The 15,019-nt window shown below is 35.4% G+C and overlaps 1 protein-coding gene across 1 annotated transcript; it reads left to right on the forward strand.

Annotated features, from left to right (window-relative positions):
• The first annotated feature begins 309 nt into the window (after window positions 1-309).
• On the forward strand, window positions 310-8,893 carry LOC108675014 (cubilin). Its single transcript, XM_018163004.2, has 7 exons — window positions 310-368; window positions 1,300-1,384; window positions 1,736-1,887; window positions 3,147-3,289; window positions 4,139-4,367; window positions 6,816-6,970; window positions 7,352-8,893. Exons 1-7 carry the CDS (start codon window positions 363-365, stop codon window positions 7,440-7,442), a joined length of 861 nt encoding a protein of 286 aa, XP_018018493.1. The 5' UTR covers window positions 310-362; the 3' UTR covers window positions 7,443-8,893.
• The last annotated feature ends 6,126 nt before the right edge of the window (window positions 8,894-15,019 follow it).

Genomic DNA, 15,019 nt, shown 5'->3' on the forward strand with positions numbered 1-15,019 from the left:
TTCAATGAGCAAAAGCTTCTAGTGCAGAAAGGCTGTAATTAAAGAAACGACTGTCATGAAGTTAGATGCTTCATCATATTGAGCGATAAGTCAGAACTTCAGCTGTCTTATCCAGCTTTAAGGTTCATGTGAACAATGTTAAGAAAAGCTGTAATTAAAGAAACAGCTGTCATGAAGTTAGATGCTTCTTCATATTAGGAGACAATTCAGAACTGTCAGCTGTCTACTCCAGCTTTAAGGTTCATTTGAACAATGTTAAGAAAGGCTGTAATTAGAGGAAGGTCAGGCGTGAGGCCTTATCCTTTTGGTGAGAGGCTCGCGAGTCAAAATAACGTCATTGCTGCTTCGGTGCCACTGCTGCAATGATGGTAATAAAATTGCTCCACGTTTTTATGTTGTTCACAAAACTATAACGGTTTCTAAATTCACTGGAAAGTACTTGATTGAATATTACTTCTCAAACTCAAGTCAATGCTATTTTTTAATCGTGATTTTTGAAGGGATTTTATATTGCAGACACCTAGTCTCAAATTTTTGATAAATTTATAAGAATCCCCTAAAAATTTCGATAGTAATTTGTTTCATATCAATTTGGGGTAAAAGGAATAAATTAAATAGCAAACCGAAAAATTAAAAGAATCGCGTTTCTTGAAGAAAACCTTGTATTTTTTTAACTTTCAACATATTGTTGAATCTTATACTAACTCATTCACGTTATACCGTGCACTTTCAATTCTGTGTTAATAATATGGTGTACAGATATTGTCTATGAATATTTGTAACTTAGAAAGAGTTGATTTTGCATGTACTATACCCATCATTATTGGCATTGAACTTTCAACGTTGATCGTTCGACGTTCAATGTTTTAAACTAATTTCGAAAGCCACAGAATGAAATGCTGAATTTTCTGGAGTGTATGTTTATTTTATTTTCTTATGTGAAATTTTATATAAATTCAGTGGTTCAGAGCATCTTGGGGACTACAACATTAACTCAAAAATAGTATAAATTTTGAAATCTATTCGATGGTATTCCCTTTGAAAGTCCGATAAAATATCCTTGCATATAAGCCTATTACTTATCATTATTGATCGAGTTTTATAAGTTATCTAATGATATCTTCGAAAAATTACATTGCAATAACAGTTTTCTTTTCTCCTTACAAACATTTACGTGTCAATATATTAGACGTATCACATATAGTTAATATATTCAAAGGATGTAATTACTATTTGGCTAGAATTTTGGGAGGCTACTTTTCCATTAAATATTAATGGTTTGATTTTACAATGATACAGGGAGCAGTGAGACGCCTTTTACTGGCCTTAGCTGCCCTGGCCAGCGTCGCCGCAGCCAATCCTGTGACGACCAAAGAGGCTGAATGTGAGCACAAAATTCTACCTAACTGATCAATCACGGCCATGAAATTGACTGAACATTCATTTATAGATATTAACTCGCCATTATCCAACTTTATTAATATACTTTTTTGAGGAACAAATTTCTGTATAGAAAAATTATATTAGAAGCTGTACTCGCTATAATTTTATAATTTCAGATCACAAATTCACCATGATTCGATCAAATATTGTAATTTGCAACCTAGAAGTTATTTACAGTATTTTTTTCTCCGTGTATACAGACGCGGCGGCGCTAGAGAGCGCCTCGTGTTCGATCAAATATTGTAATTTGCTACCTTGAAGTTATTTACAGTATTTTTTTCCCCGTGTACAGACGCGGCTGCGCTAGAGAGCGCCTCGTGTGGAGACAGCGCAGAAATCTTGATCGCTGTCGGCGACGTCGTGCAGTTCGACACGCGCCACCTGCTGGATGATGGTGGGGCTCTGCCGCGCAACTGCGTCGTTACTTGGAGGATTGCAGTGGAAGTATGTTCATAATTATCATTATTTTATGATGTAAGTCACGAGAATTGCAGTGATTGCAGTGCAAGTATGTTCATAATTATCATTACTCTATAATATAAGTCCAGAGGATTGCAGCGCAAGTATATATATATTCTCATTACTCTATGTCATAAGTCCAGAGGATTGCAGTGGAAGTATGTTCATAATAATCATTAATCTATTGATCTTATGAACATACTATTAAGTATGTTCCTAATTATCATTACTCTATGAATATTTGTTGATGAATATTGCAGTGCAAGTATGTTCATAATTATCATTACTCTATGATGTAAGTCCAGAGGATTGCAGTGCAAGTATGTTCATAATTATCATTATTTTATGATGTAAGACCAGCCAGAGGATTGCAGTGCAAGTATGATCATAATTATCATTATTTTATGATGTAAGTCCAGAGAATTGCAGTGCAAGTATGTTAATAATTATCATTACTTTATGATGTAAGTCCAGAGAAGGATAACAGTGGAAGTATGTTCACAATTATCATTATTTTATGATGTAAGTCCAGAGGATTGCAGTGGAAGTATGTTCACAATTATCATTATTTTATGATGTAAGTCCAGAGGATTGCAGTGCAAGTATGTCCAAAACTATCATTATTTTATGATGTAAGTCCAGAGGATTGCAGTGCAAGTATGTTCATAATTATCACTATTTTATGATGTAAGTCTAGAGGTTTGCAGTGCAAGTATGTTCATAATTATCATTATTTTATGATGTAAGTCTAGAGGTTTGCAGTGCAAGTATGTTCATAATTATCATTATTTTATGATGTAAGTCCAGAGGATTGCAGTGCAAGTATGTTCATAATAGAAGTATCTCAATTTTTTTCAGCATAGTACACCAAATCAATGTAATAATATCACAATTTAATCATTAGAACTTTCTATTAATTACACCTATCGTAATATTTTATTTATTATTGAATCTAAAATCAAATACTATTCGCAATGAATTATATGCAATCATCAAGTTTCAAAAGTAACGCCGTGTAAAGAAGAAGAGATAGTAAATGAAACGCCTGAGATAGTTACTCAGGCGTTACTATCCGCAATGAATCATATGCAATCATCGAGTTACAAAAGTAACGCCGTTGAATACGCCTGAGTTCAGGCGTATTCAAAAGTAACGCCGTAGTAACGCCTGAACTCAGGCGTTACTATTCGCAATGAATCTTTTGCAATCATCAAGCTACAAAAGTAACGTTTATCATTACCCAGGCGTCAGGTCTAGAGAACTACGGGCTGGAAGTGTCAGGAGGGCTGGAGCTCAGTGACGCTGACAACGATGAGACGTGCGCCTCATCACAGCTCCTGATCACCGACCAGGACGACGCGGGTGACAACACGGCCATCACGCAAACGTCGGGTTATTTTGTATATTCAAGATAAATCATTATCTATAAATTTGATGCAGAAGATAAATCTATGAATCTATGAATCTATGAATCTATGAATCTATGAATCTATGAATTTCTTTTTATATAAATGAATTGATGTCACTTATTTGCTTAAATCGCAGGTGAACTAAAAATTGAAAAGCAAAGAATAGTCCACAAAAATTCATATCTTTATAGCAAATGTTTCGGAGTCCAGCTCCATCGTCGCTTTTTATATATTTACGCATTCGATGCTCAATACCAATTTTCTGGCCTAACACCAATATATATTCATTGTTTTCGAAAAATTGTGTAGATGAAAATTTCTTAATAGCATGGTAAATCTTTATACTATATGTTTCGCTAATATTCCAGTAAATTGAGGGAAAAGATTTACAGGAGAACAAGACTGAAATATAATATATATAATACTGAAATATAATATATATATAATATATAATTTAAACTAAGTTAAGCCTCCTTGCCAACCTTCCTTTCAAAAGCTGCTCGGTAATCATTCACAATTTTCTGAATTAAATTGAATTGTTTGTTTAGTTGAAACAAAAAATTAACAAAGAAATGTGCTGTAAATTTTAGGCAACTTCGTTTTAATTCATAACAGTCCGTGCTTCTTCCACTGTAATTACTTCACGTATATACTCATAAAAAAACGATTGAATGCAAGCCATGTCTGAATCCTTCTAGCCTCATCACTCACCGCAAAAACGTTAAATATATCATAATTCTTGCATAAATACCTGCAGGTTTTGTGGCGTGAGAGCGGTGAAGCAAATAACGTTATATATATCATAATTCTTGCATAAATACCTGCAGGTTGTGTGGTGTGAGGGCGGTGAGGTATCTCACTTACCAAGACAGCGTCACAGTCGCGCTGAACGTCTCAGTGGGAGGGGCGGAGGGCCGAGGTTTCATGCTGCGCTTCAGTCCAATATTCGCGTGCGGTGGTTTGCTGCGCGGGTCGCCCGGAGAAATGGTCGACATCGAAACTCCGCTATTTCCGGAACCATATCCTCGTGACCTGTCGTGCGCGTGGGAAATCGAGGTACGAACTACGCTTGAATGTATTTCCTACATTTGAACGTAGTATTTTTGTGGGACTTTTCTTGTTATAGTGGATATGCAGTAGGTATATATAAAATCTCCACACTTAATACGTATCTCCTGACTCTTTTCCCCATATTTTGGATACGCATTTGAGTAGGATCAGATGGGAGCAGGCATCTGAAAATAATTTTCATTTATCTTTCTGATACTAATGTTGACTTCATGAAGATTTCTGGATTTGTTTAATGATTAGGATATAGTTTTTTTATTATAGTCACCTCTGCATCATGCTCGGATATACGATATTAATATTTATTTGAAAGTAGTGAGCCATGCTTTCATTGATGGAATGAAAAGATATTGCAATAGATCTTTGAATACTGGCCGTCAAATTTTTTACTAGATAAATTCTTCTGGGGTGCTTCACATACATTTTAAGTGTTCAAGATCGAACCTAATTTTTTTTATCTTTCCGATTCAATTATACTCGTCCCACACATTGTAGGTACAGGAAAATTTGAACAACTTCTTACGATGTAGACATGGAAGAAACTCCGGCATTTTTAGTCAAAGGTATATGAAATTCAAGTAGAAAAGAGCATTTTTTTAAACTTATGATAAATGCGTGCTTTGGTTTGACAGCTCATGCAAGTTATCGGCGAAATCATTAACAGAAAACATGCAAACTCTGAAAGCACGTGCATTCACTCCGGAAAAGTTGCGTGTTTCAAACATAAAAAATCATAATTGTCTGCAACTGCGCAGTTTCAGAAGCAATGACCGATGAAAGAGCCGTCCTATGACGTCGTAGTTGAGACGAAATACCAGCGTTGTGTAACGATCACAGAGCGGAAAATTTGCAATCCACGTTGAATAAGCTGCGTGTTGTTTGCGTGTAATTCTTCTTTGTTCTTCTTCGGATCCTTTTTTATGAGGACTCGGTTGTTCACCACCCGCCTCACGTCTGGATGGTCAGCAATGGCCAGACTGGAGCGGCCTGTGGATAAAAGGCCAGATTAGACTTTGAAAACTTTGAGGTTGTTTTGTTAGTTCAACAAGCTACTTCAAATTAGATTAGTAAATCGAGCAGTGTTAGTCACCCTTACCTATCGGGAGGGCCTACCCAGACAGGGAGCATGGGTCAGATGGTCCAGCCTGGGCTGGTGCAGCCTGGAGCATTTGCGTGTAATTCCTTACAATAGCAGCTCCCAGTCATGATTGATATAGCGCTTACTAAGATACATCAGGATGATTGCTTGCAATGAGCATATCACGATGCATATATATAAAGACATTCGCCTGCAATGAGCGTACAGCAATGTAACTGCTACAATCCGTGTTATGACGCCTTGTTCAATATCTGAATTTAGAAGTTCAACAATTTAATGTTTAATAACTTCAATGAGACGTGCAACAATGACTTGTTCACTAACTGCATTTAGGTGCGCAACAACACGCTGTTCAGTAACAGAAATGCAACGTGCAAAAATGCATTATTCACTATCTGAATCTAGATGCTCAACAATACATTGTTCAGCAACAATTCATTCATTCATTAGTTAATTCATTCATTTAAGCAACAATTCACGATAAGGTAAATGTAAACGACGTATTCTGTGCAAGGGTACACATCACGTTGGCTTGAATTCGATGCAAATTGTGAGCGATTGAATGATTGATTACTCAGAGTAATGCAATTAAGTAGTATACCATGCAGGTTGGATTTTATGATAATGGTCAAAAAATTCAAAATAAGATTATTTAGAATAGTTAGACTAACCTTTGCATTAGGTATATCAGGCTAGTTGAATATATATTAAAAATTACGTTATTCAGGTCGAGTTGAATAAATATATTTTAGTTATTGTTTGATGATAAAAAGTCTTTCAATGATTGCCTTGCTTTCATTGTAGCAAACCCTCACGTTTATTATGATAGTTTTTATATAACTTCATAATTATACAATATTTTAATTTAAAATATTGCATCAAAGTTGTACAATGATGATTATGACTGACGTTACTGCATTCAAAAAATGATACTAATTACAATGGCGACAATTTGCATTCAACAACGGTGCTATTTACATACATGTAGGTGAATAACTGCATGCAACAAATGATAATAATTAAAGCAGAGTGTAATTGGTACTTTTCAACAGTAAGTACAACAGTAAATACTCATATTCTGCAATTCTATGATACTATAATACGTTTCTATGTAGATTTATTTCTTTCTAATCTCGATAATGACTCCGGAAACACAAACTGAATAAGATTCCATTCGTGAATTTGAGCGAGCATTTAGTTTGTCAGAGGACGATAGTTAAAGAACGTGATGAATGAAAAAATATTTATTATAAGATACTGCAATGTCTTCAAGACAATTATATTCTTTTATAAATAAGAAAATACAACTATTTAATAGTTAATAATTCTAATTTCAGGCAGCAGTCGGCACATCACTGACTGTGAGCTGCGAGACGTTCGAGCTTCTGTCCCGCCGACGGGGAGCTTGTAGCGACTACCTCATGGTGGAACAGGAGGGCGAGCTGAAGTTCTTCTGTGGCCACGAGTTGTCGGGGCTGAGCAAATCTTTCAAGTAAGAGAACTTAGTAACGCGATACAAGAAATAAAAATTTAACATTATACGTGTGAATATTATTATATTTTTTGCTTTGCATTTATTTATTTATTAAAAACTTGATTGCGCAGCACACGAAATAAATTCTTCTTGACTACGTCCAGGAATCAAGGCATAATATGCTTATGAATTATATTAGATTGTAACTTTTAACTTTATTTATTTATACTTTCAAATTTAGTAAATGTATATATATATAAATAATTAATTCAAATAGCCTGCTTATCGAAGTAATCTAAAAACGGTGAAGTTGTAAAGTTTATAACGTTTTAGGTTTTTCATTTATCGAAATATTGAATTGTAAAGGAAACTTCGATAAAAATACTTTACTCCACACAGGATCGCGAGCAGTGCAGCCTTGCTTTACTTCCGCTCGTCTGCGCGTCTCAATCCCGCGCCAGGTTTTACCTGTTCCATCGCATTCGACTGATCTTATTACTTCATTATCAGCTTAAACTTATTTTACTATGACTTGGAATTTCAACAACTTTTGACTGACCTGACTCTTTCGTTGCTACGCAATTTAACTTAATTTACTATGGCATGAAATTTCAATAAGTTTTGACTGATCTAATTCTTTCGTTGCTAATCTTAAACCTAATTTAGAATGGCATGGATATCTGAATTCAAAATTACTTTTAGAATTACTCTAGTAGAAGTGGATTTTTTAATGAAATTTGAGCAGAAACGGAACTATAATAATCGACGGGCCAAATGATGGCCATCATAAGCCAAGTACAATGCCGCTCTATGTATGAATCGCAACAGATGAATCACGTTGATGATCCTATGTATAAGTTATACGATAAATTCGTAAAACAATTATTTTGATTCATAATTTCAATAAAAAGCTGATTCGATTCGGACTGATTCGATTTAAGTATTCCTTATAAATAATTTAGCTAGTAAAAATATTCACTTGTTTCACAGCTCTTTGAGTCTATTACAACAACAGGAAGATGGTTATCGTTAGATTTTGTCAATTTATCGTTGTTAATAAACAGTCAGAAAGACGCAATTATCCCGCTTCAACTTTTTTTGCTGTGCAAATTCCACTTTTTTTGAATGCAGACATGTAGCAGTCACCTTTTAGTGTGGTTACAAAGCACGTTTTCTGTGATGTAAATGTAAACGGTAGAGAATGATTTTTTTCTTTTTTCAGTCATATTTTGGAATTCGAGCTTCAAAATCAGACTCGTATTTTAAATCTAATTTCGATTGACTTATATTGCAGTTCTAATTTTGGTCATTTCGCTCTGTCTACTCGAATTTCAAAGAGTAATATCGCGTATGCACTGTCTGAAATGAGTTATTTCTTAGAATGAGAATGAGAGAAATGAGTTATTTCTCTGATATCGAGAACATTTAGAACTCATGCTTGCACAAAATTTGAATAAGTTTGCAATGTATAAATTCAGAGATTGATGGCATTAGGTTATTTTGAACGCTTTCGCAAAGGTTTGTTTGTACCAAGGTCCTATACATTACAAACTTTTGATTGATATTTTGATCAAAATTGGTTCCAATTTCAGATCTTTGGCTTTCCGTTTTGGCATTCCTAGTGATTCTTATTATGAAATTTTATAGGTGGTTTAGAACTTCCTCCTAATTAAATAGTTTTTTAGACCATTTGTAAACGCCATCGCTAAACATCTCTAGCAATAGGAAAAGAAGATATTCTAATTCCTTAGTATTTTATGAGAAAATCATGCAAATAAATTTCAATATATTTTCAATGGGAATCACGAACCACCAGCTGAATAACATAACTTCTAAATCGATTGATTGTTTCATTATGTTGGAATGTATTTCAATGCATTATTTTCCTTTGCGATAAGTTTTATGATATTTCGTGAGTTTTATGATATTTTATGATATTATATAATTATTATAATATTTATATACACTGATAATTATAACATTTTGAATGGTTTTCCCGTGTGAGTAGCAAGTTTGGCTTCATAATTCACCACACGCACGCTGCTTCCTGAATGATATCACGCTAAGTTTTCTGTAGTTCATTTTTATAAACTTGCTGTTAATGCTTGAAGTACAAAGATTCATATTTTCGTATTATTTCCTTGAAATATTGAATGGTAAGAAAAAATCACAGCAAGGAACGAGACTCGGTTTTTATAATTAAATAAATAAGAAATTGTATAAAAACGTTAAATGTCAATTACTAGTTTTGAAAAACGAGGAATTACAATGTGAAAGTTACCATAAGAATGCCACGTTTTGTCTCGTCCACTGTCATTTTATCTTTACTTGGTGCTCTAACTTAGCTCGCTGGACGTGAGCAGAACAAACAAGTTGCGCGAGTTGTTATTTTTGCCAAGCTTAAGCCAATAAAAATACTCTTGATTGTATTTGCGAGATTGAAAGGCAGAGCGAGTGTGATAGCTTGTTGACTTCAGCCGCAGGCGACATCACCACGTCGCTTATTGTCCGAACTCCACACAGGCGGTCTCCCTAGTATAAACTTTGGCGTCGTGGAAACGTAAAGCCTTTCGAAATCTGAGGTCTAAGATTCTTCTACCTTAACAAGGATTTAGGAAATTGAAACATTAACTCAGTTCATTTTTGTAAAAAACGTTAGCAAAATATGGGTATAATATTGGAAATAATATTTTTGACAGCTTCCGTTTTTTCTTGCCCAAACTAAATAGGTATATGAGTTAATTTAACAATGGTGATACATTTAATTAATAATAAATACATTACGACTTTAATGAATTTTATAACATTTTAATTAGGCCAACAACGTATAAAAACACCAGATAAAACCAATAGGTTTGTTAAATTCTGCAATAAATTGACTAAAGATAAGCAGATAACAGCCATCATAGATTTTAATTGTTACATAAACTATTTCCCTATGAAATATCCTAAAAAGTCACTGCTTAACTCACTTCACTATGTGTTTCTATGAACAGTTCTACAGCCTGAGTTTATTCAGCACCCCTGGGTTCTGTCAATCATGTAATACATACTCACACAGCGAAAGCCAGCTCGAGTCGCTTGTGTAAATAGCCACAAATAAAATGTTTACAACAGCAATGTCGTCTAATCGGTAGGACAACACAACGTGAAGACAGTGAAAGCTACTCACCCTTACGCAGCTCCTAGTGAGTGACAGCTCGGTGGGAGGCAGAGCTAAACTTGCACACTTCTGTGACTCTCATTGTATACTGACTGTTTTATTTTATTTGCTTCTTCACTGACGATGTTTTTAGCGCATTTTCTCATTTATGGAAAAAATGCACTATTGTGCTCGCCATGTCGTCTGTCTGTCCGTCCGTCTGTCCGTCCGTCCGTGACCTCAAGTTTTCGTCGACGAGAAAATGCGCTCTCTGTCACTCACTGCAGTGAGTACTGAATTATATTTTTTGTTTTGGCTTATATTCGTGTGCTCTGATGCACCAATTAAATCACTATATAACTGCGCATCTAGCTCACTTTTTTTAGGGGGATTTTTTTTGTTTTGCATTTAAGCTAATGCACTCACTTTCATCATCAGCAAACTTAAACTCTTATTCCATTGATTGCATGCCGGCGATTCAGTATATGTTTCGTCGCATTCAGGCTATTTTGCGTCACTTCCTCGCCCAATAATGTTATTGCATAACTTAAGTTATATAAAGAATTCTCTCATTCGACTTAAAACTTTCAATCCTACATTACAGTGAAAAAATTTTAAGCGTTGTCTAAATTCGTACATACTTTATGTATTTAATATAAATATTTTTCCCAAGACTTCAATACTGTCATTTGTAATTTTTAAGAATGGTGGATAACGCAGACAGAAATATTGTCAATTATTTCAACATTTATGCAAGGGACTTATACTTGATCACGTTCTGCTTACAGTAAAAATTTATTTACATTAACCGATTGTCGTGGATAGTTGTTTAGTTTTCAAGCCTGCAGCTCGTAAGCTTGCCACCATAGCGGCTCGCTAACTCAATCAGGCGTGATGCGGGGACTGCAATATTTATTGGGAGATGTCGCCCGCTCGCCCAAATGTTTGCCCGGAAGACCTTAAAAACGTCGCGACACCGAAAGTCGACTACAAAAAGGAAACTCGGAGACTCGGAGCGATTCTTAAAAGCCTCCTTCCTTCTTGATGCGAGCAATAAGATGCTGCCTCGCGCTCCCGTTACTGTGCGCCGTTACCTTACTTGCTGTAACCCGACCCATCTCAAGTGCCCGCAGGAATCAAGTTCATCTTATTGTGAACATCGGGTGCCCTAGTACATGTGTGCCTCACGTGGTGTACAGTACTATCGATCAGTCGGTCAACCCGCACGAAAAAAATTAAATTTTATTTTACTCTCGCTTTTAGAACGTGAAGTACAGCTGAATAATATGCATGGTATGTCTTGATGATGATGCCAATTATAGATTTTTAAACTTTTTTCCAAAATTTTACATTACAACATTTATTCGAGTTTCTGAACACCTTTAGACTAATTTATTAAAAAAAAAAGTTTAGAAGGTCGGTAAATTCACGTTAAAAATATATTAGAGATCACCTGATGATCTTGGATTACAAAAAAAACCAAAATACCAGGCAAGCATTCAATTCCTTGATTATAGGTTATCTGCTCGCGCACCAATGTTCCTCAAACTTTCGCATTTGGTCGCTGTTGCTTTACTCTAAACAGGAAATTACTCTTCAAATATCAACGCGAGGACATCGCAAATATTGATGATGGTTTCGACACTGAAGTTCTGCGTCCAGTCATTTGCGCTCAGACCAAACATGTTGATTTCTTTGGTCTGAAAGAAATGACACTCACCGGAAGACAATTTGTTTGGCGAGAAACGAATCCTGTTTGCAAAGGCATCGCTTCATGAGTCTTCTGCGCTGTTGCTTTTTTGTTAATTCTTCACCGTAGTTTGACAGCTTATTGAACGCAAGCAAATTTCTAACAGATTTCTTATAAGGTAAATGTATATACCAATTTGAAGCTTGAACTTTTAAACTCGAGATTGAGCGCTTTGACTACACCATTTGAAGTGCCAATACAAGTTTAAACTCTTTATTAAATTAAAACAAAAAAAGTTTGGACATATTAATTATCGTCATCAATCGGGTCCTATATAACGCGTCGTCCATATATGTCCATCATATTTACAGTAAAATTACATGGTGCATATAGTTCAGATATATTTATATTAGTACATACAGTACAATATACATGCATAAAGCTAATATAAGTTTACATCACATAAAGTAGTTAGGCATAAATGACACCCTTTAGTTACTATGTAGTTATTTTAATTATATATGCTAAAGTACACTTACTATCGAGAAATTTTAAATGCATAGTACAGTTTCTGTTGTGACGATCCATGACTATACATACCTAAATTTGAATACAACATCATTATCAATTAATAATAGAAAATTCACGGGTGGATATAAAAATATATATGGATGGATATAAAAATTTCCTGAGATCCTTTAAATATTATTTATTTCGGATAAGATATTTTGCCTCAGTTTGAATGTGTTTCTCTGAATGAGTCATCGTATCAATGGTGCATCATTGATACGACCCCTAGCAATTGATACTTCTCGATGGCGCGTGGTTTATAAATTGTAACATATTTCAGTTTTCAGTTTGAAATAATTTCATCAAGCACTTTCTGGAATTTCGTAAATTAGCTGCATTTTTAACGTCAAAAAACAATTTAATATAAAAATATACTAAAATCTAATTCTTCTATGACATCTTATCAATAATATTATTTAACAATTCAGATTAATTTATTTTAAAATAAAATTCAAAATTGGGATCTTCTGAACCAATTCAAGTATCGGTATCCTGAACGCAAAACGCGACTGAAGTATTCCAAGCATATATGTGACTGAGGACGTACATATACGAGTAGTATCCTCCTTCAAATTAATTGATTACATCCAGAATCCGGTTCCACTCTCATTACTTTCAAAATGCATTGTGATGTACGATTTTTTTTTTGTAGTGAACGGTAGGGTAACATGGGGCAGCGAGCCCACTGCGGGTCACGGGCCCATAGCGGGTTTCTCGCTAAGTATGGCAGATATTGGTCCGTGTTCTCTACCGCCGGTCGACAGTTTCAATTACAAAATAATGTTTCATTAAAAATTGAATAACTCTATAGGCGCCTAATTCACATCATACATTCCTCATTAGTTGCACCTTTAAACAAAACAAAGAACCACCTCGTATCAATTAAAACTTCGTCAAAATTTTAGTTTAAAAAAAGTGGGGGGCGCGCTGCCCCACGTTACCCTATAATTTTTAAAGAGCTATTTTTTCAAAGTTGGGTATCATTTTAACATATGATAAGTGTGCAAATTGCCCTTAGTTATATCGACTTTGCGATCAATAACACAAACTGAATGTTTTTGGTTTATCTCTCGTGAACCTCCAAAAGTTTAAAATATCCATCAGAACATAAGGCTGTAGATTCCGTGTTATGTTTTCTTTACAAAATACTTGGGAAATAGCTTCAAAGATATACATCGCTATATGAAGGTGTATCGATCCCACAAGATGTGTTTTGGGCAGAAGTCAGATCTCGTTGAGTCTACAGAGAAGGACTCTCTGGCTACGTCATGGGCTGAATGATGATGTAACGCGACACTGATGAGGCGGCCGTTCAAACCAATCCTTCTTTATATCCCACTGATGGACGAAAAAAAGTATCTTCCCATAAACCAATACTGCATCAGGCATGATTGGAGAGGGTTCTTTTTGCAAGCAATTCTAATAATAATTCCAAGACTTTTTTCGCCAGCCGATATTTCGTTTTTTTTTGTTGTTGTTGTTGTTAATATGGAATAATTTTTAGGGTTTTAATAAGGTTTGTTGTAGTGCAGGCATTAGTTGATTTCTGATTGTGTATATTAGTTTAGAAAGATTTCGTTGCGGGGACATATGTATGTTTCTTAGTCATAATTGTAAGTCAACAACACTCATTCGTGATCAATAAATAGAACGTAAATGTAATTATTCATGCATATTGCATTGAAAAATTAAGATTATTAATTTTCAAGCTGCTGAATGGTATACGGATGAGTATCATTAGTGGTGGCAAATCTTCTAAAAATATTTCGACTCTGGGCGAATTAGCTGACGAGTTGTCGCAGAACTGGTAAGCAAAAATATCAACATATTAGCTGCCCAACAACTTTATCAAGCAGAAGAACACTAAAAAAGACACAGGAGTTCCAAACGAAGCCGTTTCAGTGTCTCAAAAGTAAACGCTGCATTGACGTGAGGCAAATAGAGTCATGTTCCTCGTCGATCGAATTACACACCAGAGAAAACGAGGGAAGCTCAGAGCCAATGAAAGGCATGCATTCCCTTAAGGGGCTTTGTCTCTGCCAATTGAAGCTTGGCAAAACAAAGGGCAGGTCTGACATTGGCCCAAGACTATTTCTCCGCCCAACCACGAGTCTCCAAGACATGGGGACGCGCATTTAGCGAAGCCATAAAGACTTCAGGCATAAGATCTAATTTTGTGTAAGCATGAAATGAGTGCGTTTAACTCAGTCTACCATGTGAGCAGGAACATGCGGTCTTGTGACAAGGTGGTGAGTAACTAGTCGTTGACTCGCTGATTTATGGCCATTCTTCGCGTGCAGCCGACGACGGAACGAACACGGTGGAGGGTGCAAGTGCGTCGAGATTTTAAGGTTGCGGTGCCTGACAGATTTTGCATAGAACTAGGATAGCAAATAGTTTTCTCTGTGCTCGTTTGGAGGAAAGTTTTATAGTGATGAAAGGCATCGGTATTAAAGATACTATGCATCATCAAAAAATTCAACAATGAAATACGACTTGCAGCGCGGTTAACGCTATTAAAGATGAATTCATTTACGAAATGAAATGAGCGCATCTACGTTTCTTTTTTGATGAACACTGAATAAATTAAGAATAAACGGTGAAACAGTACAAAGCTCAAGCAAGTTGTGGTTTTGACTGATTAATTTCCTGCAGCTAATTTCTG

This window comes from Hyalella azteca, unplaced genomic scaffold (genome assembly GCF_000764305.2).
Source record: "Hyalella azteca isolate HAZT.00-mixed unplaced genomic scaffold, Hazt_2.0.2 contig4930, whole genome shotgun sequence".
Taxonomy (NCBI): Eukaryota; Metazoa; Arthropoda; class Malacostraca; order Amphipoda; family Hyalellidae; genus Hyalella; species Hyalella azteca.

Excerpts from the sequence above, each read along its gene's own strand:
- LOC108675014 (XM_018163004.2), top strand. Across the intron at positions 1,385-1,735 it reads GACGACCAAAGAGGCTGAAT|ACGCGGCTGCGCTAGAGAGC; the intron begins GTGAGCACAAAA and ends CCCCGTGTACAG. Across the intron at positions 6,971-7,351 it reads GGGCTGAGCAAATCTTTCAA|GATCGCGAGCAGTGCAGCCT; the intron begins GTAAGAGAACTT and ends TACTCCACACAG.